This window comes from Trematomus bernacchii, unplaced genomic scaffold, assembly GCF_902827165.1.
Source record: "Trematomus bernacchii unplaced genomic scaffold, fTreBer1.1, whole genome shotgun sequence".
Lineage (NCBI taxonomy): Eukaryota > Metazoa > Chordata > Actinopteri > Perciformes > Nototheniidae > Trematomus > Trematomus bernacchii.
The window spans coordinates 3,733,949-3,761,350 of record NW_022988007.1 but is presented as its reverse complement, the minus strand read 5'-3'; the positions used below and the strand labels follow the sequence as shown (position 1 = coordinate 3,761,350).

General features: G+C 45.9%; 1 protein-coding gene across 1 annotated transcript in view; it reads left to right on the top strand.

Annotated features, from left to right (window-relative positions):
- Window positions 1-7,783: 7,783 nt before the first annotated feature.
- Window positions 7,784-27,402, top strand: part of dlg2 (discs, large homolog 2 (Drosophila)) — a 150,913-nt gene continuing 131,294 nt past the window's right edge. Inside the window, exons 1-2 of the mRNA XM_034117317.1 lie at window positions 7,784-7,863; window positions 9,399-9,563. Coding sequence (XP_033973208.1) covers window positions 7,834-7,863; window positions 9,399-9,563 — 195 coding nt within the window. The 5' untranslated portion in view covers window positions 7,784-7,833. The remainder of the gene's footprint in view (window positions 7,864-9,398; window positions 9,564-27,402) is intronic.

Below are 27,402 nucleotides of genomic sequence, written 5' to 3'. Positions count from 1 at the left end.
TATCCCCTGGAAGGCAAAACGCAAATACTTTCTGTGCTTTGGAGCAATTTTGACATGAAAGTAAGCATCCCTCAGGTCAATGGTTTGTGAACCAATCGCCAGGCTGCACCAGTTCCAGTAATTGTTTTATGGTTAACATATGGAACTTTTTGCAGACAATGTGCTGATTCAGGATGCGAAGATCCAGAATGGGTCTGAATTCTCCTGTCTTCTTGGAAACCAGGAAGTACATGGAGTAAAGCCCATTTTCTCTGTCCTGAGAGTGCACAACAGACACAGTCTGTTTTTGCAACAGGGCCTGAATCTATGTTGAAAGGAAACCTATCTCCTCCTGGGATGATAGATTTACCTCTCTTATGCCCCTGAATGAAGGAGGGACGCTGCAGATCTGGAGTGAGTAACCCAGTTTCAGTGTCCTGTCCATCCACTCTGTCAGTACACAGCTGAGCTTCCATTCCCCATAAAACTGTGTTAGGGGTCATGCAAGCAGCTGTGGAGCCGCAGCTGTGTGGTACTCTCTGGTGGCCCACTCCGCCGCCAAACCTTCCATAAAAGCAAGTTTGGCCCATGGGGGGCTGACATAGAAAGGGCCGATTTTCTACTGAGGTCTTTGAACGCACTGCGGCCAGCTCTCGCGGGGCCGCGCACTCCGTCATAATGCCGTGATCACACTGACGGTGAATGCATTAATCGGAACTATCACACTAGGCGAGGTGTGTTTTCTAACAACAACACGCCGGCCATAATGTCCCTGCACCCGCATAGCGCTTTGACAGCACTTCCTGCGGTTTATCACACTCACATGCGTGCGCCCACTGGCTGCCTCCTTTACTGGAGTTACAACGGGGGCGGCGAGTGGGGAACCATGTCTCATAATGGGTGCCCAGTTAACATCGTATGAAACGGATCTTGCCGAATTCAACGAGACATTATGGGGAAATGTGGAATAGTGGAGAGAGATTACTCTTACTCTGGGATAAATGCAATCGTTTTTATTCAATACATTCGTCACACACACACATCACTTTTCATGACTTTACAGAAATAATCCTTGATGTGGTTTGGAACATGATATGGTGTTTCATCTGCGGTAGAATTCTGAGTAGGCACAAGCTTCCCCCCCTCCCGACTTTTTTTTCTTTTGTTTTCAAGCTAAGGACGCAGATCAGCCATTCTCGAACAGGGCTGAAATAGAGGGATATGAGGGATGTCTAAAATGCATGATCTGTTTGGTAGATCGGGGGACACCTTACTTCTTAGATAGACATGTTTTTTTATATATGAGACCCATAATATATGCCTAAAAATAGCATGATAGGAGATCTTTAAACTTCTTCACACAAGGTACGATAACTTCTTTCTTCTTCTTTCAAACGTTTTACTTTTCTCTGTCAGGTGTTGTCCTGCTCGCTGAAGAGAAAAGGATGACAGTCAGGAGGCGTAGCCTTATATACACATATGGTCTACTAAGATTTTTTTTTTTTTAACTGACATGAGTGATTACGAAATGAGTTACACTGGTTGAGTGCTTTGAGTTTCAATTTTTATCTCATCCAATAATTTTGCTATGCTAGGTGTTGAGAACACGGCGTGCAAAAGTATACGGGTCGTGCTGCAGCTAGATTTTCCTGTCCTCTGTTAGAAGGTGTCGGCAACAGACGTGCGAGGAAGAACGGCTTTCCACAGGCTGTTCCAATTTAACTACTTTATTGATTGTCATGGGTAGTGAATTTTACATGCAATAGTAATTGGATGGGTGTGGTATATTTTCATGCACGCACACGCATGTCCACAACACACAAAATTAACAACACTCTCAATTGTCCGATGCTACTAGTGTCCGTGCGATCCTGTTACGACAACAAGTGCACGTTAGTGCTGCAACATGGTTGAAACCATTCGGGCCCATGCTAGGGGGTGCAAGGAATAGTCCAAGTAATGGGGGAGTTTTATACACTAGGCATAACAGCAGCAAACCCCTTCCCCCTTAGCACACCCTGTGAAAACCCTGTGAAAACTAAATCTGTGTTTGAGCTCAACAGCGCCATGGCAGGCAAGCTCTGCTCCTGGCCTCCTCAACAAGAGAGTGCACAATATGCGAGTGTGTGTGTTGTTGTACTGTAGCTATGTATACATCTGCAGTTAATTTATCATTTTTTATTTATGTTGCAGGTAAAGTTTGGAATCAGGAAAAGGTACAGGCTAAAACTTGTGTATTGTTGAGAATTGGCAATATTGTAACGGGGCCTCGTGGACACGGAGGAGGTTAGGTGGAGGCACAGTCATAATGAAACTGCACCTCAATCTCTCAGTCCTGCTGTTCCTCAGCAGAGTAATGTTACCAGCTTAGTTCAATGCCGACGCTGCGGCAGCATTGTAAGAGCTGTCTTGTCTGACTGTCATTATGCACATTAACCTGTTAAGCCCGAGAGACCCCGGTACTGGGGCACTGCCGCAACATCTCACAGGAAACAGTGTCTGAGGGCATGTTCATTTAATAAACTATGAATGTTTTATATCCATGTAACGGGAAGAAACTCATCTAACTGATCTTTTTTTTTTTTTTTCAAAAGAAAACCCACAATGCTAACACTGAGCCTCTGAATTAGCAACGAGCGAAAAATGCTAACAGATTACTGCACCGAAAATCACTCACAAAACCTTATTATTTATCTTTTCTGCACATCCATGACATCGATTCACATCGTGAGGTGACACAGAATCGATGGGTACCCTCATTATCACTGAATTATACGAATTTGCGACGTTATAAACAAAAACAGACATCAAAACAGGTGACGTTCGGTAGCTAAAAATGCTAACATTCTTACCTTGGCTCTGTAGTCTCTCCAAAGTGGTCTTCAATGGCATTAAAACGATAAAAACGCTGCTGAAGTTAATCCATAGGTTAATCCAATGTGTCTGTGTCCCTTTGAAATGATTTCTGATAATCCATGAGCAATAAAACGGATAATCCATGCTTTTCCGTTTCTAGATGTCAGAGCTAGAGTGTAGCTTCACTCTAATGCAAAATTACATGCGCAAAGCCCCCACCTTTTTGTTTCACAATGAGTGTGTGTGGGGGACTCCCCCTTCGATTCTATTGGCTCTAACGGTCAGAAAGATGTGTCAACCATCAACATCGACCAATAGGTTCCAGAGATATGAAAAAAACAACATTTGCACCCAAATCACCTCAGAGGTGGAGTGTTTTTGGCTAAACCTCTCTAAAAAGGTCAAATGTCACTTGTTTTGCATCAATCTTGATACAGGGTACTTATTATATGTTGTACTTTGGATTCCTAAAGCTTTTAGTCTACCTTACCATCATCCAAGGGTAGTTTTCACTATAAGTAAAAAAGAATTTTTGGACGGACACTATAATTTACAGTTTTTTACTATGTTCAATCTGAATTTTCTTTAAAATAAAAAACATCTATATTGATTCTGACTTTTCTACATCCAACTCACAGGTGTATCATTACTTTGAGAAAAAAGATTATTAATTTAACCCTTTTAGAAGGGAAGATATGGTCATTTGTTCTGGGAATGTCATTTTCGAGCCTGAGACCGGAAAAACAGGCTCAGGGCTTAACAGGTTAAAGGTGTCCTATCATGCAAAATGCACTTTTTGATGTCCTTTATACATAAATATGTGTCCCCGGTGTGTCAGGGAACTCACAAAGTGTCAGAAAACAAAACCCTCTCTCTTTTCCTCCGTACCCAAATCTCTAAAAACGGGGGTACAACAAAGCTGATCCAGATTTGCGTATGTGACGTAATATCTGAAATGTGGGCTGGCTTTACACCCACAGCCCTATCAGAAACAATGCCCGACATGTTTTGGAAGTAATATGGTCTTTGTTTACATTAGCAAGCATCGCTAACACTCAGAGCTAACCTGTACTGGAGAGTGTATGTGTAAAAAAGCAGGAAATAAAAAAAGGAACTCACCTTGTAGTAAACCCGCAAGAAGCATTTGAGCTCCATACTGTTTCAGAAATAATCCTTGATGTGGTTTGGAACATGATATGGTGTTTCATCTGCAGTAGAATTCTGAGCAGGCACAAGCTCCCACCCCCCCCTCTTTTTTCTTTTGTTTTCAAGCTAAGGACCCAGATCAGCCATTCTCTAACAGGGCTGAAATAGAGGGATATGAGGGATGTCTAAAATGCATGATCTGTTTGATATTTTGAGCAAAACACACATAGACATGTTTTTTTATATATGAGACCCATAATATATGCCTAAAAATAGCATGATAGGAGATCTTTAAACTTCTTCACACAACTGTCATTGTTGATCTGTATTACATTTTGATTTTGATCGAAGATTCTGACCTGGAAATTATGATTTTTTTCAAAGATTTAGCTATTTTAATGTTTTCCATTGTTCCACTGTTGACAGAGTAAACGACCTAGCATCGCAGCTTGTATAGACCTTGGCCCTATATCTACTTATATTGCACAGCGCAACTGTCATTGCTAGTTTCGTATCGAAGTTGCCTTTTTTACAACCAGCTCCCACGCTGTGTACTTGTGCCAATCAGCGTAACAGTCAGTAGCGTGGCGTGGGGAAAAAATTAGGGGAAGCCAATAATACGTCCTTTTTTTGGGGTCGGGGGGGGGTGGTCAATGTAACGCTGTAACCAGATGAGTGATTACAGTGCCCGGTATCATTTTACACACATTTGTATCATACAGATGCAGGACTTACACACGCCTGCTTTCTAACCGACAGGTCCGCACGCACTCTCCAGCCGAAACTCTAATAAGCATTCATTCACAAACTAAACCAGGAGACCTTTAACGTTTTACGTCCGATTTGCTCCTTTTTTCCTCGCTGTACACAGCTCCAGTTTGGGCATTGGCCTGTCATCAGATTTAATTTGAATTGCTGCTGTAGCGGAAGTTTAGTACAATTACTTTTGATTAAATACTCCAAATCTCCACCCTCCATAATTGCACTTGCTCTGCTTGCTACTTTCTAACGGTGGTGAGAGTGGTGCATCTAGTATCTATCGATTAGATTTATGATTTGAAAATTATAAAAGTAGAGTAGACATGTGGATATTATCCGGCTGAACAAAACGTGCATTTATCTAATAGGTTCGTTTTCCACAGACCTTATTTCCAGCTCTTTTCCAAAACCCTATGGAGAAATCCCATTGCTTTTTTGTTGAGGGAACGCGAGCGCAGCTTACTTCCGGGTTTTAGGACGCGTCACTGCAACACTAAGTTGATGCGATTTGATTGGATTGTGAGGCAAGGGAAGCCAGCCGCCTCTGGCTTCCCTTGCCATGGCTCTGACTAATCACAGGTTGGCAGGGGCATGACGTGAGCCTTGTCTGATTGGTCAATCCCTCCATTTCTTTTCACCAAGGGAAGCCAATTTCGGCTGGCCTCCTCTCGCAACAGTGAGTGCAATCTACTGTTTTACCATTACATCTAGAGGGGCGCTGTTTCACTCTTTGTAAAATACTCAATGAAAATGGGGGAGAGATGGGCCGGCAGCAATACACAGCAAAGAAGAATTTCCGAAACTAAACTAAGTGTTTTTATTTATTTATTAAAATTATAACTACAATCCGAAAAAACAGGGGAAGCCTGGCTTCCCTTGGTCTCCAGAAGAAAACGCCACTGGTAACAGTGCATTGCTATCTTGAATCAGCAGAGAGCGATTCTACACTGACCAACTGACACCAACTACAACTCACCTGCAATGGTTCAATTCGCACCCAGGAGCACATAAGAACGTAGACATGACCTGGCCTATTTTGTGTTTAAAACTAAGACAGATTGACAATATTTTCGTTACCTTTTTATTTCTCTTACATTGAACTCTTCTATGTTCCATGCATGAGAATACAGCTCAGGCATTATCCCAGAATGCATTCCTATTTTTAGAAGTCCTGGTAGCTGTGGACTCCTTACATTCCAATGCATCTCTTTGCATTGCTGCCTCTAGGCGTCATCATAAAAACTGTGATCAGTGGGGCGTTACAATTGGTTTGCATCTCATTGATCCATCCAGCCACGCTCTCTGCATAAAGGTCATTTCTGTTTATTAAACCCCTTATTCTCTGAGTCTGTTGTATCTTCTGAAACACTGTTCTGTTTTTCTCAATGTGTACGCATTGACTTACTGGAGAGTTGTTCTTTGAGATTGTTTGGTTCAATTTAGCCTTGAAACCGGGGTAGATCTCCAAATGTACAATAATGGTAATTTAAAATTCACCTATTATGCAAAATGCTCTTTTTTATGTCTTTTATACATAAATATGTGTCCCCGGTGTGAAAGGAGACTCACAAAGTGTCAGAAAATAAAACCCTCTCTCTTTTCCTCCGTACCCACATCTCTAAAAACGGGGGAACAACGGAGCTGATCCAGATTTGCTGCGGTCATGACAACATTACTAAAATGTAGGCTGGCTTTACGTTGAACTGCTGGCAGCGTTCCGCCCCAACCTATCGTCCCCTAACAGAAACGTTGCTGTAGCAGAAACGATTAGTGAGGTGTTTTGGAAGTAATATGGTCTGTGTTTACATTAGCAAGCATCGCTAACACTCAGAGCTAACGCTGTACTGGAGAGAATATGTGTAAAGAATCCAGATATATAAGGTACTGTCCTTGTGGTAAACCTGTGAGAGAGAAAGCGTTTGAGCTCTATACTGTTTCAGAAATAATGCTTGATGTGGTTTGGAACATAATATGGTTCAAGGTTCAAGGTTCTTTATTGTCAATCTGACATAGCTACAGAGTAATTATGCAGTTGAAAAGCTTATGTCACAGGCTTCTCCAACAATGCAACATAATAACATAACATAATAACAATAAAGAGCATGAGCAATACAAAAATAATAATAGTTATAAAAATGAAATAAAGTTATGATGTGGAATAGTGCAGTATGAGTCTATATACAAGTTATTGGAATGATATATATATATTAGGTATTAGATACATACTACTGAGTAGCAGATGAATGTTTTATATGGCGTTTAATCACGGCAGCATTTAGCTGAGTTTCTGCTGGTAGACAGCCTTCTCTTCACAGAGCTCACTGCTTGCATGTGGATGCTCCAAAGGGGCGTGGCCAGCAGTAGCTCCAAAGGGGCGTGGCCAGCAGCAGCTCGGTTACATTTAAGGGGCCAGAGCCAGAATCAGCACTTTAGTAACAGGGCTGAAATAGAGGGGTATGTGGCATGCTACAATGGGTGATCTGTTTGGTATTTTGAGCAAAACCCTTCAGAGACATGTTTGTATAGATATGGCACTATAATATATTGTTCAAATATAGCATAATAGGTGAGCTTTAAGTTTGTGAGTCTCTCACATCCAATACTACCATTATGTTAGAGTGCTGCTGCCACAATTATCTGATTTGGTTAAAAGTTGAGATGCCAATATGGCAGATTGTCTTCCTGTAGAGAAATAGTGGATGGTCATTCTTTTTAGTTTAGTCTTTATTCACAGATCTACTGAGTGTGTAACCGTGCTTTGGGGTGACTGCCCCTGTGTCTACATGTGTTTCAGATTGCTCCCTATCCATGTCTGTCCTGCATGTGCGGACATGTGTTGTGTTCGTACCAAACAACATGAACACAGTGGAGTGTGTGTGTCAGTGCATGTGAATGCTGCTGCTTGTGTTTTGCTTCTGTATGAGTGTACTGGTTGTATACTCTGGAGCTTGGACGTGTCTGACTGTTAATGCACTTTATTTATTGGAAACTGTTGTGTTTAGTCTTGTTGGTTACACATGGTCCTGTCGCTCTCTCCAGAACAGGCCACCTGCAGTACAGGGTTCCCCCCAGAACGGCCAACCCCCACCCTGCATGAACCCTGCCTTGATGAACGCTCCTTGGGTGAGAGAGGGGAGGATCGGGGTAGTATTTTTCACCCCATCCAAACTGCATAAGAGTCATGGATGTTTTTTTAGTTTCCACCACTCACTTAAAATGAGATGTTTCCATGTGTATGCCCTGCCAAATTAAACAAATCAAATGTCTTTGTAGCAACCTAAACTATCTGCCAATGGGGTTAGCCAATTTTGCCTGGCTATAATTCTTAAAATTAGCTTACATTTATTTAAAATAGAACAAGAAGAAAGTACTTGACGATGTTTAATCCATCATGGAAAAACAGACTCCATGAAGCTTATAAATTGACATTGGATGATTATTTGACGTGTTGAAAGTAGATTTAGATGTTTTTAGGCGTTAGATCAACAGATTAGATCGTGCAATGCATCCTGGGATGAATAATTAGTTAGAGTAAGCTGAAGTGTTTGCAGAATCAATGACTGGATTTTTGGTTTGCTCGGTTTACCCAAAAATTATTTATCCAAATATGCTTATATACCTATACAACAATTAATATTAAGGCCAGTGCATGTCATTAATACATGCCTGTACTCACAGTGCACAGGCCTGATATTCCCCTTTGATATTACCTTGTAAGATTTGATGAACAAACTTAAAATGGTTGTCATTTCATGAGTTTCTTGAATTGAGAAGTTGTGTAAGTAACTCTTAAAATAAGTTGCTCCACTGCCTGGAATTAATGCAAACATTGTTACGTTTAAATATCTTATTAAGAATAAGTTAGATGTATTTTCTTACGATTACTTTTCTCAATCAAAACATGCTTGACAAGATTATGTGTCTTTTTAGACAATTTATACTTTCTTGAAATTCCGTTTCTGCAGTGTCCATCCTGTGTTCTTCGTGTCACACAAATGGAATGGAATTGAGACCTGTTTTTTTAATCATCCTAGTAATAAGAGGTTAAAATAAATTAATTCTTTGAATCCTCAAAATTCTATTAACATGTTTTTAAGATGAGCTGCTTGGTCACATTTGACAAATGTATAATTAGCAACTTCTGATAAATTGAGGCTGTGTTTATCCAAGGTTAATGGAGAAAATTCTTATTTTGGTAGTATCTAGTAAGTTATTACAAAAATAAAAGGTTTGGTGTTCTAAATGTGGGACACTGGCCACAATATTTATATTCATAAATATTGGAATGCAGCCAAAGCTATTTGAATGAATACCTCATAACTGTATTTTAATCTGAGGCTTCTCTGGCTGCCTCGTATTTTGCCTTGTTCTTTATACAGTGATGTGTGTGTGATCTTTTATTCACCGTTGTTGACAAAGGAAACTTTTAACAGAAAAATGTAAAATGAAATTGCACCAATAACATTTAAAATATTCATATATATGAATTTACCAGTGTAATGCACAGTTAATCCTGATAATTAATTGACACTTTTGTTTTCATAAAAAAGTTTATGTTTTGGATCTAATCTGTCTTTGTGTCCTTGTCTGTCTCTCTCTCCTCTCTCAATGTCGACTTTTTGTTCTTGTTCTACCTTTCCCTCTCCTTCTGCTCTCAGCAGTACCACTACCAGGAAGACGACTCGCCCCCTCTCGACCAGGGATTTCCGCGGCTCACCAACGAGGTGCGCGCCCCTGAGCTGGTGCACGTGTCGGAGAAGAACCTGTCTGAGATTGAGAATGTGCACGGCTACGTGTCTCATTCCCACATCTCTCCTCTCAAGGTGAGCCCCCTAAACCCCCAACAGTCCCAGTCTCGGCTTCTGCACCTGGCCTGGAGAACATGACCCTCAGCTCCCTGAATTAGAGTCATCATACAACTTCCTTAGTGCATAGAGCAGAAATGAGTGAGTGCACAGTTTATTATGTTGGAATTCAGGCCATTTTTGTATGCATAATGATATGGGAATTCTGCTCAGGTGGATTCTATACTAATTAAATGTTTCCTTCTATTTGTTTACACTTGATTTGTCCTTTTCCTTTTAATTTATGTACTTTCCTATTTATACACGTGTGCTACAGAAGCACACATGTGGCAATAAACTATTGGTAGGCTTGTAGTGTGTGTATGATTAGAAGATGAAGTGATGAAACAATGCCTTCACATCCTCTCCTCTCCCTGCACACATGTTCCCTCAGCACGGACTGGATTCGTTGTGAATCCTGACCTGGAGTCCAGACTCTTTAACATCTCTCCTCTACCTGTTGGAGAAACAAACACATTTAGGCAGTTTGAAGAGGTCTCAGGTGGATAGTTCAAGCTACTTTATTATTGACCCCTCAAAAAGGAAGTGATGTCAAAATTAGACAGCGGTTAAGCAGGCAGATTGATTTTGTTGTGTCTCAACTAAATGTTTTGCCAGCAGAGGGCCGTGTTGGAAATGAAGTGTAACTGTTGTTTCAGTGAGTGCACAATGAGTTGCCTGCTTTTGTAGTTCACAGAAGCACGCGCAGAATGAGTCCCAGGACTGGGATTTATAGTAGAAATGTATTAAAATCCTGATAAATGAAAGGTACATGGGTTGAAAAGTCTTAGCCAGTGCAGTGTAACTTATTATAAGACATTATATGATCGAAGAAAATATTTTGTATTCCTTTAACCTTTAGAAATACTGTCAATACAGTAATAAAGACTATTATCATTTCAGTCCCTCAGGTGGAATAGACTTTACATGTGCCATTTTCTTTATGGTCTTGGTATATTATTATACATATGAAGAGAAGTGTTACGCTTCCCGAGAAGTGACTGGAGATGAGAACCCGCTACGCAAACACTAGACGGAGACAGTGGTGAAGTGTCAAACAATAGTCTTTATTTGACCACGGCACAGGCAAGGTGTAGAGAGGAGCTCAGAGAAGACAGACGTGGAGCTGGATAGCTCAGGGGGAGACGGAGGTGCGGAGATGCACGGAGGAAGCACCGGCGTGGAGAGCCGGAGATCCCGAGCTGGCGAATGTAGACAGGATGAGCTGGTGTGCGTGGAGGCACGGAGGAAACACCGACGAGGAGAGCCGGGAATCCAGAGCTGGCGAATGTAGTCTGGATGAGCTGGTGTGCGTGGAAGCACGGAGGGAACTCAGACGAGGAGTCGGAGGCTGGACGTGGCAAGCAGAGCGGCAGGTGTGTGTAGATCTGGAGAAATAAAGATGCAGGGTTAGAAAGGAAACCTTTCACTAGGAGTATCAAAGGGTTTACTAGAATACTGCTAGTAGGCCTGGACGATAGTTTACCACTGAAGAATAAACGAAGAACTGGCGAAGTCTGAGGATGGGAACCAGGGTTTTAAGCAGGTGCAGGTGAGTAGTGGCAATCAGTGAGATTTACAACAGCAGTGAAGATGAGTTGGCGGGAATCAGAATGTAGGTCAACCACGCCCAGCCAGGAAGACAAACAAACATAGACGTGGAAAAGAAGGAGGAAGTACTGCAGATCCTCACAGTACCCCCCCCTCAACGGGAGCCTCCTGGCGACCACCAGGCTTGTCTGGATGAGCCCTGTGAAAGGCCCTTATCATTACAGGGTCCAGGACTCGGGAGCGAGGGACCCAGCATCGCTCCTCGAGACCGTAACCCTCCCAGTCCACCAAATACTGTAAGCCCCTGCCCCGGCGCCTGACGTCCATGAGACGGTGCACTGTGTAGGCAGGATGGTCATCAATGACTCGGGGGGGAGGAGGGGGAACGGCCGGAGGGCTCAAGTCACTGGTGTGAACAGGCTTAATCTGGGAGACATGAAAAGTAGGATGGACTCTCAATGTTCTGGGAAGCTTCAGCCGGACTGCAGAGGGGTTAATAATCCTTTGAATGGAGAAGGGACCAATGAAGCGTGGAGACAACTTCTTCGATTCTGTGAGGAGAGGAATGTTCCTGGAAGATAACCAGACAGACTGACCTGGGACGTAAGGAGGAGCAGCTTGTCTGTGGCGGTTGGCCGACTGTTGGTTCCGAGCTGAAGTCAGGAGGAGAGCAGAGCGAGTGTCTCTCCAGATCTTTTGACAACGACGAACATGCTGCTGGACCGAGGGAACTGCTAGTTCTCTCTCCTCTTCAGGGAACAGGGGCGGCTGGTACCCCAAAGAAGCCTCAAACGGGGAGAGACCAGTAGCAGAACACGTTAGGGAATTATGCGAGTACTCAACCCAGGGAAGATGGGAGCTCCAGGTAGAGGGGTTACGGTCAACGATGCAGCGGAGGGCTGACTCCAGGTCCTGGTTGGTTCGCTCAGTCTGACCGTTTGACTGGGGATGATATCCGGATGTTAAACTGACAGAAGCTCCCAGGGATTGACAGAACTCCTTCCACACTCGAGAGGTGAATTGAGGACCGCGGTCAGAAACTATGTCAGAAGGGATTCCATGTAGCCGGAAAACGTGTACAGAGAGGAGTTGGGAGGTCTCCAAGGCTGAAGGGAGCTTAGGAAGAGCTACAAAGTGGGCAGACTTAGAGAATCTATCAACAATGGTGAGAATTGTGGTGTTACCCTGGGAGGGAGGCAGACCGGTAACAAAGTCCAAGGCGATATGTGACCAGGGACGACTAGGGATGGGTAGAGGCTGAAGCAATCCTGCAGGTGTTTGGTGGGAGGACTTACTCCTAGCACACGTGGGACAGGAAGAAACAAACTCCTGAGTGTCCTTGTTGACAGTTGGCCACCAGAAGTGTCTCTTAAGAAGAGAGCGTGTGCGGTTTACTCCGGGATGGATGGAGAACCGGGAACTGTGGACCCACTGTAGAACCTTGGAGCGAGCAGCATCGGGAACGAACTGACGGTTCGGAGGACCGTTACCAGGATCTGGTTGCTCTCTCAAAGCCTCCTGGATGGTGTTATTAATCTCCCAAGAGAGGGCGCCTACAACACAACTCTTGGGCAGGATTGAACCAGCAGAGGGCTCGGGAGAGTCAGAAGAGTACAGTCTGGATAGAGCATCGGGCTTAACATTCCGGGAACCTGGACGGTATGTGAGACTAAAATTGAAGCGACTGAAGAAGAGAGCCCATCTGGCCTGTCGAGAGTTCAGCCGTCTCGCTGACTGGATGTAGGCGAGGTTCTTGTGGTCTGTCCAGACCAGGAATGACTGCTTGCTGCCCTCGAGCCAGTGTCTCCACTCCTCTAACGCCAACTTTACTCCCAGAAGCTCCCTGTTTCCAACGTCATAATTGCGCTCAGCAGGAGAGAGGCGGCGTGAAAAGAAAGCACAAGGATGAAGGATGTTATTAGAACCAGCAGTTTGTGACAAGACAGCTCCCACCCCAGTGTCTGACGCATCAACCTCCACAATAAACTGCTTCTCAGAGTCTGGCTGGATGAGGATGGGAGCAGAGGTGAACAGGGACTTGAGTTTGAGAAAAGCCTCATTAGCCTCTGGGGTCCAGAAGAACTTAATGTTGACAGAGGTGAGTCTTGAGAGAGGTGCAGCAACCTTACTGAAGTTCCTGATGAAGCGGCGGTAAAAGTTGGCGAAGCCCAGAAACCTCTGAAGCTCCCTCCTCGTAGTAGGGGCTGGCCACTCGACCACAGCCTCGATCTTTCCAGAATCTGCCTCCACTCTGCCCTGACTAATGATATAGCCCAGGAAGCTGATCCGGTTCTGGTGGAACTCACACTTCTCAGCCTTGACATAGAGCTTGTTCTCCAGCAGTCTCTGAAGCACCAGGCGGACATGGTTCTCGTGTTCCTCCTGGTCTTTGGAGAAAATCAGGATGTCGTCTATGTAAACAAAGACAAAGCGGTTAAGGAAATCACGCAGAACATCGTTGACCAGAGCCTGAAATACTGCTGGAGCGTTAGTGAGTCCAAAGGGCATGACTAGGTATTCAAAATGACCTAAGGGAGTGTTGAAAGCCGTCTTCCATTCATCCCCTTGACGGATACGGACCAGATGATAGGCGTTCCTAAGGTCAAGCTTGGTGAACAGGGTTGCCTCATGGAGAGGTTCAAAAGCAGAGGTGAGAAGGGGTAATGGGTACTTGTTCTTAACAGTAATGTTGTTTAACCCACGAAAGTCAATGCAAGGTCGCAGTGACTTATCCTTTTTGCCAACGAAGAAGAAACCGGCACCCACGGGGGAGGAGGAAGAACGAATAATCCCAGCAGCCACTGAGTCCGTGATATATAGCTCCATAGCCTCCTTCTCAGGACGGGACAGGTTGTAGAGGCGGCTGGTGGGTAGAGGAGCCCCAGGAAACAGATCTATAGAGCAGTCGTAGGGCCGATGAGGAGGAAGAGAGAGAGCCCTCTCCTTGCTGAAGACCAATCTCAGGTCGTGGTAGGTCGCAGGAACTCCAGTTAAGTCTACAGAAGCAGCAGAGTTTGGGGAGACAGAGACAGGAGGTACAGCAGATAACAGACAGTTAGCGAGACAGTGCTGATCCCATTCAATGATCTTTCCTTTGACCCAATCAATGTGTGGGTTGTGGGTGCGAAGCCACGGATAACCCAATACCAGAGGTGTGGAAGGTGCAGAGATTACCTTTAACTGGATGAGCTCTCTGTGGTTGCCGGAGGTGATCAATGTCAAAGGGGCTGACTGTGCTGTTACAGAGGAGATTATTTGTCCATTAAGTGCATAGGCTGTTAAAGGTTCATCTAACGGCTCCAGGCAGAGTCCCAGCTGTTCAGCTAACTCACGGTCCAAAAAACTATCCTCAGCACCAGAATCAATGAGAGCTTGGATAGGCAAAGTCATAGTATTAACACAAATCTTGGCGGGTATTAGAAAACGGCACAAAGATGGAGGTAGAGAAGATGGCTGTGGACTCGTCAGGACCCCCAATCTTACTGACGAGCTCCCACGTTTGGGCGTACAGGACAGTTGGAAATGACATGCCCAGCGTTGCCACAATACATGCATTCGCCAGCACACGCCCGACGTTGATGCTCCTCCGGAGATAGTCTAGCGCGACCCAGTTGTATAGCCTCCTCGTGAGAAGAGGTGCGCCCGCTGGGCGGCGAGAAAACGGAGGGAGACTTAAACACAGAGGGAACAGGGTAGGTGGAAAAACTGGGCTTACTGTGTGAGACCGGTGGATTCCGCTGTGTCCGCTCAGCTCTGCGCTCCCGCAAACGACAGTCCAGGCGGGACACCAAGGAAATCAGATCTTGGAGATCCGCTGGAACGTCTCGTGCAGCTAATTCATCCCGGAGCTGATCCTTTAATCCTCTCAAAAACACCGCCTTGAGAGCCGCCTCGTCCCATCGAGCCTCTGCAGCGAGTGTGTGAAACTCGATGGAATATTCGGCCACACTCCGGTTTCCCTGTTGTAAACCGAGCAGCTGATTCTCGGCGGAGCCAGAATAATTGGGATGATCAAAGACAGCAGAAAAACGCTCAGAGAAGCATTCGAAACGCAGATTGTCATAGTCCACTGAAGAGCTCAAAGCCTCTGCCCAGGTTAAAGCCTTGCCACGGAGCAAACTCAGAACATAATTAATCCGGGTAACATCAGCTGCAAACGAAACAGGACGCTGGCGAAAAACCTTGTTACACTGGAAAAGAAATCCTCTGCATTTCTCCACCTCACCGTGGAATGGCTCAGGGTCGGTGATGGGGAAATCCTGGCGTGGAGTAGAAGAAAAAGCTGGATTGGGAGTGGCAAGAGAAACTGCAGCCGAGGTAGTTAGAGCTGAGATCTGGCAAGCTAACTCTGAGACATGATGAGCCATGGATTGATTGCTCTCGACTAACGCCCGAATGAGCTGGTCGTGTTGACCCAGAAGGGAACCCTGACTAGACAGGGCATGATGGACTGTGGCGGGATCCGCTCCAGTGCTTGCGGGGTTCATTGACGGCCAGTTCTTCTGTTACGCTTCCCGAGAAGTGACTGGAGATGAGAACCCGCTACGCAAACACTAGACGGAGACAGTGGTGAAGTGTCAAACAATAGTCTTTATTTGACCACGGCACAGGCAAGGTGTAGAGAGGAGCTCAGAGAAGACAGACGTGGAGCTGGATAGCTCAGGGGGAGACGGAGGTGCGGAGATGCACGGAGGGAGCACCGGCGTGGAGAGCCGGAGATCCAGAGCTGGCGAATGTAGACAGGATGAGCTGGTGTGCGTGGAGGCACGGAGGAAACACCGACGAGGAGAGCCGGGAATCCAGAGCTGGCGAACGTAGTCTGGATGAGCTGGTGTGCGTGGAAGCACGGAGGGAACTCAGACGAGGAGTCGGAGGCTGGACGTGGCAAGCAGAGCGGCAGGTGTGTGTAGATCTGGAGAAATAAAGATGCAGGGTTAGAAAGGAAACCTTTCACTAGGAGTATCAAAGGGTTTACTAGAATACTGCTAGTAGGCCTGGACGATAGTTTACCACTGAAGAATAAACGAAGAACTGGCGAAGTCTGAGGATGGGAACCAGGGTTTTAAGCAGGTGCAGGTGAGTAGTGGCAATCAGTGAGATTTACAACAGCAGTGAAGATGAGTTGGCGGGAATCAGAATGTAGGTCAACCACGCCCAGCCAGGAAGACAAACAAACATAGATGTGGAAAAGAAGGAGGAAGTACTGCAGATCCTCACAAGAAGAGTTTTTGAATCTTGCTGCATGAAAACAGACTTGAGCAGAACCTGTGGATTAGATTGTGCTGTCAGTCAGTGTGGGTAAATAACACAGGAGGGCCGAGGGATCCCCCCCCTCTCAGCCCTATCCGAACGTTCTCCCTTGGAACGTGCTTCCCTTCTCCTACTTCTCATCATGTGACAGGGTTACCATTATTAATTATTTTGTATCCCAATGTCTCTCTCCATGCATACTGGTTAGTGATGCTGTCTCTCGTTTCTTACCTGCAGCCTGCACTGGTTACCCGTTTTGATCTTGCATACCCGGGTGTGACCACAGCAAACTACATGGCAAGTTTTATTTAATTTAATTTTTTATTTTACCTCTGGGGAATCTCAATTGACTGTGTCTTTTGGTATTGTTTACATCTGTTATTTCTGCCCAGATGATTGATGTCCCTTGGTGCTGCATGGACTTTGTTTGGTGTTGTCTTTAAACCATGGATTGTAGCAGCAATCTTTCCTTTTCTTGTGGGTTCCTCCCTTCTCTTGTCATACACAAACTTTGTAAAATAACCCCACATGTGTTGTGACCCTTTTGCTTGCCAACAGATCCCCTGTGCTTGTTGTGGTGTTACTGTGGTCTAAGTGAATGTGTCTGTAAATGATCCTGTTTTACTTCCTGTTGAAGATCCAACTGCACCTGGGGCATGTGTTAAGGATACATTTATCTGATTCAGCCTCCACTCAGTTATGAAGCATACGATTCAAAGGCCGAGTTTATATTCAGTCAGAGTGACAGCATGCTCTACTATTTTTATAACCCTGATGGTATTTTTGAATTGACTCAATAAATAGTCATTTTTAATTTGGTAAGGTGTAAGCGTACATAGAGTGCAGGCTCTGTACAGTCACTGTAAGATTTTAGAACCAAAGGCAAGGGGAGGCCCATCAGTTATTGTATTGAAATTAGTTTTTAAAGCACACACTGTGTTATTAAATGATACAGGTGATTGGAGTTGCACTGACATTTTCTTTTGGAAGCTCTCAATTTGATTTAAATTAATTTTAAAAATGAGCTACCTAACGCCGGGTTACGTATTGTACCCTTGTTATATAAACACAGGCTCCGCCCTCTACTGGACTCTATGGGTACTACCTTATCATGCAAGCATTCACCTACTGAGATTTCTATGGACGTAGCCGGCCCCGGGGCGGGCCTACCTGAATGCGTGCGCATCTCACTTCCGTATAAAAGGAGGCCTCGCCTCCCGACCATCATCCTACACCACTCTTCAGCGAGCGGTATAGGACAGACAGTGCCCCCAAGCTAGAGGGCTCCGCCTGTGCTTATATAACAAGGGTTACAATGCGTAACCCGACGTTATATCTCTCACAGCCCCGATGTATGCACGCACTGTCGTCCATCACACCGTTCCACCTCACTGTCCCTGACCGGCTTTAGCAGCCGCTGCGCCTCACTCACCTCTCCCTCGGTTGTAACCGTGGAGAAGTCCGGGCTGCGGCCGATAGAGCACACCCTGACACGCTTGCCTCGCAAAAAAGTGTGCTCAAAAATAGTGCTGAGGACTCCCGTGCGTCTGCCCATAGGCAGACAGGGAAAGTCTGCAGCCCTGTATGGGTTCACTATGCACTCTCCCTCCTGAGTCCCTAAGGAGCACGGGGAGAACGCAAGTGCCCCCTATGTCCCCACACTCAGACACTGACCCTGTGCAGAGTGTGTAGGGACTATAGTATGGAGGGCTCTCCCCCTCCTGCCTCCAGGCAGGCGAGGGGAGCCCTTCAGCCCTGTAAGGGCCCAGAGCGCATTACATCACCCTGCGACCCTCCAGGGGTCCGGAGAAATGTAAGCGCATTTACGCCCTGGGAGGGGGTCAGATGCCCACTGACCCACAGCCCCCCCCCCTCCTCACCAGTCCTGTGTTGCCCCAGCAAGCACAGACGCTGAGAAAGAGCCAGACATATCCAAGAGATAAAACTTAATGAAGGGGCCTGGCGTTGACCAAGACGCCGCCGTGTATATATCCTCCACACTCACACCGCTGAATAAAGCTGTTGATGCAGCCACAGCTCGTGTGGAGTGCGCACGGACCCCCATGGGACAGGCTCTCCCTGCCTGCTTGTAGGCGTGTGCAATGGCTTCGCAAAGCCATCCTGCCAGGCGCTTCTTGGACAGAGCTTTTCCAGTCACCCCGCCCCCGAAGCACACAAACAGCTGTTCAGTGCGTCTCAGGGTAGCTGTGCGCTCTACATAATATGCTAACGCACGCACCGGGCAGAGGAGGTGTACTTTAGCTTCCCTAGCCCCACCATGGGGTGGAAGACTAAAAACCCCCAACTGAATAGCCCTCGACCTGAACGCACTCCTTAGGCTCTTGGGCACAAAGGAGGGGTTCGGCCTGAGTGTCGCCCCACTCCGGTCACCCCGAATCAGTAAACAGCTCGGGTGCACTGACAGAGCGGTTAACTCAGACACTCTCTTGGCTGACGTTAAGGCAAGTAGCAACGCTGTCTTCCACGACAGTGCTTTCAGAGAGGAGAGCTCCAGAGGCTCAAATGGATCTGTGACCAGAGCCTCGAGCACCAGGGACAGGTCCCACTGCGGGGCGGAGGCGTGCACCACCGGGCGCAGCCTCCTGACCCCCTGTAAAAACCGCAACATCAGTGGCTGACTGAAGGCTGACCTGCCGTCAAATCCCTCATGGCAGGACGAGATGGCTGCTGCATATACTTTCACTGTGGAATGAGCAAGCCCTCTGTCCACCAGTAACTGTAAGAAGGATAAAATAGAGCCCAACTCACAAGATAGGGGCTCTATTCTCCGCTCCTCACACCATCGCTGGAATCCCAGCCACTTTGGCCTGTAACAGGCTGTGGTGGTTTCTGCTCTAGCTGCCTGGATAGACTGAATAACTCTGTCAGACAATCCACCCTGTCTCAGCCTGTCCCTCTCAGGAGCCAAGCCTGAAGAGGACGGCCCAGAGTGGGTAACGCCCCGATTGCACCTGCCTCTTGAGACATCGCCCCCCAGATCTGGGGGATCACCCAGGGCTGGCCCACCTTCATCTGTGTCATCTCTGAGTACCACGGCGCCCCAACGTGATCCGGTGCTACTAGGATGACTGCCAGACGTTCTCGCCTCACTCTCCCCAGGAGAGAGAGAATGAGACGCAGCGGTGGAAAGGCGTAGAGCAGCTTCCTTGGCCATGGCTCGTGTGCAAACGCGTCCACCCCCAAGGGCGGGTCTTCGCTCAGGGCCATGGAGAACCAGAGGGCACAGTGGCTGTTGCATCGGCTGGCGAACAGGTCCACCTCTGCTGTCCCGAACTGGGCCCAGATCTGCTTCACCACCTCCGGGTGAAGCGTCCATTCGCCTGGCAGGGGGCCGCCCCTCAACATGAGGTCGGCCCCCCTGTTCTCCAGTCCCGGGACATGGAGGGCTCTCCGAGATAACACCACCTCTGAAGCCCATAACCACAGCCTCTCCTCTGTGGCCAACAAGGCGGCGGAGCGGACTCCGCCCTGCCTGTTGATATAAGCCACTGTGGTGCTGTTGTCGCTCCTGACCAATACATGTCTCCCTTGAATTAGGGGCATGAAATGCTGAAGGACTAACACTACCGCCCGTAGCTCTAGGAGGTTGCTGTGTCGTGTTTCTGTTAGAGCCCAGCGCCCACCTATAGCCCTCTTCAGGCAGGTCCCTCCCCATCCTGTTCTGGACGCGTCCGTGAACACTGTGATGTAGGAGGTCACCCGTCCCAGTGGAGACCCCCTCCGGAGGCGCCCGGGAGACCCCCAGAACCGGAGGTTGCCCTCCACTGAGGGGGGGATGGTCACCAGCCGCCGTTTGTGCCTCTTGGGATCCAAACGCAGGCTGGAAAACCACCTCTGCAGGCAGCACATATGTAGTAACCCCAACGGGACCACAACGTGAGCAGCCGCCATGAGACCCAAAGTCTGCATGACAGTTAAAGCTGTCACTGTTGCCCCCTGTCGCAGCCTGTGCACCGCCAGGAGAAGAGACGCACGCCTGCTCTCTGACACGCAGCGCGTCTGCATCGAGCACCACACCCAAATACAACGCCTGTTGGCGAGGTATGGGGGTGCTCTTTTTCCAATTGATCGCAAAACCTAATTTGGTTAGGTGTGTGATCAACTGTGCTGTGCAAAACATTGCCTGTTCCCGGGACCCAGCCATGACTATGAGGTCGTCTATGTAAAAGAAAACTCTCATGCCCTGGGCGCGCAGCGGTTGAAGCGCTGTGGCCACACATTTGCTGAATGTGCGTGGGGATAGGGAATAGCCGAACGGCAGCCTGTTGTACTCGTAGGCTATTCCCTGGAAGGCAAAACGCAGATACTTCCTGTGCTCCGGAGCAATTTCTACATGAAAGTAGATCACAATCTAACAGGTTCAGAAGAAGTGGCTGGAGGCAGACAGAGTTTGATGCAAAATAACTTTTATTACGTCACAGACATAAATCAAAGTCCGAGCAGACCCCGGGATCGTACTGTTAAACAAACGTTGTTCTAGCACTTTTATAGCTAAGCCTTCTTGTTCCTTATTAGTTGACCTTGGTGAAGGATGACAAACCACCTCCCAGTTTCTTTGTTTGCAACTTTTCTGCAGACGTTTGCGTTTATCTACACTTCCGCTCACGTGTCCTGGAGGCGTTCCGTCACATTGACCGATGCATGACCCAGGCTCACCATCAAGTGAGAGGAGTTTACTACTGGTCTCTGTCCCTTCCGTAACCTCGTACCCCATTAGCTTCAGACAATGTGAAGAATAATTAACCTGAACCTAAAAGTGATATTTGTTCAACCTGACACACACACACACACACTCACACTCAGAGAGAGAGAGGGACCCGTATACAGACATGCGTACTATAGCCTTAGCAGCAGTCCATTACTCTCCTTCACATGAAGTTACACACACACGTTCTGATGGATACACGTGTACACACCCTAACATTACACTATATTATTATACTGTATTATACCAAGTATTATAGTATTATACTAAATACTTATTATTCCCTATTATTTTCTAATAATGAGCAGTTTTTCAAGGAAAGTTCTACTCCAAAAATATTACAGGCCTTCTTTTGGAGCCCCCCATGGGTTGCTTTGGAAAGTTGTCCTTCCCAATTGTCATGATATTTGATGTTTTGTATAACAGAAATAAGTTTGAGGGTTTTGGTTAAACAGGTTGTCTGTGCATTTTCTCATAGCAGAGAAAGGTCCATATGCCAAGCAGCACACACACCTGCCAATGCACCGAGCTGTTCGCCACTACAATAGGATTAAATGCACCATTTGAATGCGCTGTTTAACACGCACCATGAAATACAGTGATATAGGGTGTTCAAGTAGGGTCCTCTGTGTTTTGTTGTTTTACCGGCCGTTAATAGGCCCTGTTCAGATACACTACGCTTTTGGCTGTGCAAAGCAGGGGGGGGAACCAAAGGGAAGTAACAAAATACAAAACAACCAGGCAAGAGAAAAAAGGAGAGGAAACCGGTTTGTGAAGCCACAAGATGGTCTTTTAATTAATCAAAGAAAAAGGGCTCACCAGCCAACTTGCAGAGTAAACAATACATTACATTGCATTTAGCTGACGCTTTTATCCAAAGCGACTTACAATAAGTGCATTCGACCATGGTACGCTTGTTCACTAAACTAGAACAACTTTCTTCTAACAGAAAGTGACTAAATTAAACAAGGTACAAAGGTACAAGTCTCCTAACAATGAACATCACACACGTTAAACTAGGCCTCACACAGAGACAGAGACACAGACACCATGCTGCACACATGCAGCCAGAGGAGAAGGAGAAAGTGACTGCAGCCTTCCTCAGGTCCTTTAAGGAGGCCCTGATTGGGGATTGGGAGCACCTGAGGGAGAGGCTGCACCTGGAGACAATCAGGGAGAGAGAGACACACAAACACCCACACACACAAGCACCCACTACGGCACGTAACACCCCCCTCCATAAAACCAAACAAGTGTTTGGCCACAGTTACCAAAACATACACATTATTGGGTATGAATGAAGGGAGAAAAAAAAATATATAACCAGATGGATCCCACCCACGGGACAGTAGGCCACCACATTATCTGCCCCCCTCTTGTCCTTGATGACGATATTGTAGTCCGGGTGCTGGTCTTTTGGCTTTTCCGTAGACTGCTTGGAAGCTGCCACCTGCTGCTTCCAAGCTACACACTCTGCCACTAGATGACCAGGGTCAAGACAAAAGAAACACAATCTCTTGGGACCTTGAGCTCTGGTCAAAACACAACCTGCAAACACCTCCGGATGAGTCTAAGCTAGGTCATCACCTGCAGCACCAGGGATTGAAAGGTCTACAACCTCAGCAGTAGGATACACTTTACCCCCGGCTATATCATTAACCATTATGAAATCCACTCCGTCGACAGGAAACTTGAGGAGCACAGCAACTGGAAAGAAACCAGTAGCGAGTAGGACCTGGATCTTGTGAAGAGGTGCGGGCACACAACCCATTTCAATACCTCTTACTACCGCACTTGCATCACAGGCAGACTCAGCACTCAAGGGCAGGACACTGGCAAGGATGAATGACTGTGAACCACCACTGTCTCGCAACACCCTGACCTGCTGCTGGTCCTCCACCTTTCCTGATATTGAGACAAAGGCAGTAGAGATGAAAGGTTTAAAACACTCATCCGGCCCTTTGTTAACAGTGGCCCGACCACTAGGACACACTGTTGTATCACCCTTTTGGGTGCTTGCCACCTGCTGCCGCGCTCTCGCTTCCAAACTGCACAGTCTGCTATCAAATGACCAGGGTCATGACAAAAAAAAACAAGATTTTTTTAGCCCGGGACCTGACACTGGAAAACTGGCACAGGGGACGTATGTGTCAGGAGCTCTATGATAAGCGTCTCGCTGAGGTGGATCTCGCTGAGGTGGATCACGCTGAAAAAAAACGCTTTTGTGTATAAGTGCAAACTCATCTGGCAGCCTGCTTGCTTGAAATTGAATTTCTTCACTTTAACATTCAGAGCATTGGGCAGAAATCACATCACGTCAACACCCCCCATGGGCCTTCGCGATGCTTTATTTGAATTAAACAGTCGGATTCCCCTGGTCCGCACCAGTTCTAAGTCAGCTGCTAGGCGACCCGCCGGGAGCCCGCGCGAACGGGACCCCAACGGGCACCGAAGCTGGGGAGATCCGCGAGAAGGGCCCGGCGCGCGTCCAGAGTTCATGATGTCCTTTTTGTTGTTCTGTTTATGTTTTTATGTTTCATGTGGAACCTACTTGAGCAGGTCTCCCTTGAAAAAGAGATCAATGATCTCAATGGGATACACCTGGATAAATAAAGGTTTGAAATGAAATGAAATGAGAGTTGCCGTGACTCAATATCACAAGCACTGAAGAATATATGGCTTCACTGAATGGACATCTATATAAAAGCTGCCATAGTCTCCCTTAAACTAGGCAAATAATAAAACACTGAAAGACAAATAAAAAACTAAAAGGAATCGAAAAATAATTATAATTTTTTTGTTTCACTCTAGGGTGTAAAGCTCCCGAAACAGAATCTGTGCTCAGCCTACAGTATTCGATTTCTCTCAGCCTTGGGAGTTTGTAATGAAAAATGACTTAAATACTGTCGGTGTAGTTTTAGAGGTGGCAGGGAGGCAAGAATGATGGTTTGTCTATGACCAGAGGAAGTGTAAACCCTTCCGTCGCTCGCCCAATCAAGCCCACAATGAGAGTGTGACTCAGGAAGATATTATTGATTCAAACTGCTGCAATGGTTATCAATTACAACCCTCTTACCATGGTAATGTCCGCTGGTAAAAACACAGCAATTACTTTTCTTTCAATCGGGCAGGGTGAAGTTTGAGAGTAATAAATACCAGTTTAATGAAGGCTGCAGCTTTATAGGACAGCTCAGCTTTCATAGGTGTGGAAAACATTCCCTTTTCTGTAATCCAGTCCCTGTTGTCTTTTCCTCCACTGCTTGATTATCCCTACAATGTGAGGCCCTGTTACCTCATGCAAACTATGAGATTGGCTTTTCACGCTGCTGTGTTTAAGTTTGGACAGGGATAGAAACAGTGTCAATAAGAACAATAATGATGTGAAGAGAATCATGTTCAGTCCACACCGCACAGCTGCACTTCAGGATGCCACTCTGCGAAAGCTGGCTAAGACAGATATTGATTGAAAACTACATCCAGTTTTTTAAACCATCTCAAGTTTACTAGGGTCAGTGTTCGTTGTTCATTATTAGTTTATAAACAACATAACCAAGGCTGCTGCAAAGTCCAGGTCGAACACGATACATCATGGATTAGACGTTTATTTCAGTGTGACTATATCAAAACAGGTTCAGACCTTAAAAGTCTTCAACACTATGCACATTGTTTTCCTGAAGGTATGTACAAAACAAGAGACTGTCGTTTGAATCCTACTTAAAGTCAACATTTTGTTTCTTAATGAAAACCGAATCCTAAAGGATTGTTTGAGTATGGCACGTATAGCAAGCAGTTACAGATACATACATCTCATTTAAAACTGAGATAGCATTATGTCCTGCTTTTAGGATTGTAACATTATAATCCCATACTTTGCGCTAGCTGATTTCGTAGACCTTATTCATTTACCCAAATAATTTTGGAGACCTAAACATTTGCTGAGATCAACAAGAAATCTGCTTCTTCGGATCGGGCCCGGTCCGAGTTTCCCGGGCTGAGTTTTAGTCCCAGTCCGCCCCTGGTTATAATGATCATATAACCGCATGAACATTGATGACACTATACTTTTCAGTAATTGGGTCAGGGGAACTGTCTAGTATTCCAGCCATCAAAAAGATTCCTCGAGGTTCTCCTCTCCCTCGGCAGACAGACTCTTTTCAAATGGCCCATCTGCCTTACTAACATTTGGACAGGCTTGTTCTCGCAGTACCTTTTGATGGAAGGAAAAGATTAAACTTGAGTCTTAGTACATAATCTTACCATCAAATACTGTAAAAGGCCTCAAGAACCAAAGACCAAATATTCCAATAGTGGCAGTCTTCTGCTGATTTTGTGTAAAGGATGAAACTACATTTGTATTTAAACATAAATGCCTCAGATTCTTACAAAATATTTCAAGGATACTGACACACCTTTTGTATTTATTCTTGAGTAGTTGGCCCCTCCGGTGGGGGAACTTGTCTGCTTGGCATTTGGCCCTGCATTTTCTTCCTCGCAATTGTGCTTTTACCTTCCCGCACTTTCTCCCTTTCATTTAATAGTTGACCCCCAGAAACAAGGGAATATCTTTGAATGAATATATACAATGTTTTTTTGATACCCTCTCATTGTGCTTCGAAGCATAACAGTCAACTCAACTAGATGGTTGTCACAATGTTGGTGATGGGAAACACAGTTGATATTGGTATCTTGGATTATTTCAGTGCACATTCACAGATGGCCTTTGTAACTGCATTTGTGTGGTCCATAAGTGTTCAAATGTGTTCAGAGTGCCTATGTATTTCTGTTGGCAGTGAGGAAAAAGTAAGAGTCAGGAAACACAGGGAGTCAAAATGTCCCCCAAAGTGTAAGGGACCTCTTCTGGCGATGACCTGTTCACAAGGCGTTCCCATCAGCTATATTGAACATGCCTCTCAGCAGCTCTGTGGGACACTCACACTCTGAGGGAGCCCCCAGATAGCTCAGCTTCTCAACAGGGTTTCTGTAAGAGGTCAATTGTGTGCACTTTAGCCATTTTAACTCTTAAATATTTTTTTTTCTGATACGTGAACATGAATTACAGGTTGTGCCACCACTTAAAGAATAATTATAAAGACATTTATTGAACAGTTAATTTAGTATTTTTGTAAGTGGACATATAGAAGAACAGAGGACAGATATAAAGTATTTTGGCCTGAAATCCCTCTTGATGCTGCATGATACTTGTGGCAGATGTCAGCTGTGTGTAGATTGGTGTAAAACCTGATTAAGGACAACCTGATGCACTGTGCTGTGCAAAGATTAACCACAATATTGCTTAAACCGAGATCATAGTTTTCTCTCTCCGGGAATAATACTCTCTCTCTCTCTCTCTCTCTCTCTCTCTCTCTCTCTCTCTCTCTCTCTCTCCTCTCTCTCTCTCCTCTCTCTCTCTCTCTCTCTCTCTCTCTCTCTCATGTTCTTTCTCCAACACGTAATGAAGGTTATTAAGCGTTTTAGCTCCTGTGTTGTTAATATTGACCGCCATGTCCTTTATGAAGTAAAGCAGCCTGTCTGTCTGTGTCCTCGCGCTGTCCTCACATCCCCGGACCCCCAGACTCGGAGGAGCACAGGGATGTCAGTATTGTTTATGAAGCAGGGTATAGAAAGTACATTATTGAAATGAAAATACTATTTATTTACTTGTACAAACAGTGAGCAGCTGGGCAGCTGCAGCATGTGTATTGCAGGACATGTGTTGGACATGTGTGGTTGGACTCTGTCTCACAGGCAGGTTGCAGTGTAACATCAGAGGAGACTGGGCCAATTGTACATTCTCAAACAATGCAGAGATTATTTTTATATAATTTTATTCAATTACCGTAACAAAATTAAACAGTATGAAGTGATTTGTAAAGAGGAATACAGATTTGACTTAAAGGTCCCATGTCATGCTTTTCCGGTTATTACCCGTCCCCTTGTGTGTTATGAAGGTTTTTCTGCATGTAAACGGTGTGCAGAGTCAAAACCCTCAAAGTACACCCTGTAGCGAGTAAAACTCTAGCACAAAAGAGACCTGTCTATGCTGCCCCAGAACGCCTCGTTGGAGATTTCTCTTTTTCTTCCTGGATACAGTGACGTGCCCATACCAAAATGGACCCATTGGTCCAAATGGACCAATCCGTGGAGCTCCTCACACACACACACTCTCTCACAGTGGGCTCACAGGGAGGGGGGGGCAGGAGCTCCAACAAGGCGTGTAGGACAGAGAGTGAATACACATACTATACAGAGATGCTGTATGAGAAACCAATGTGAGTTTGGAAAATATAAATC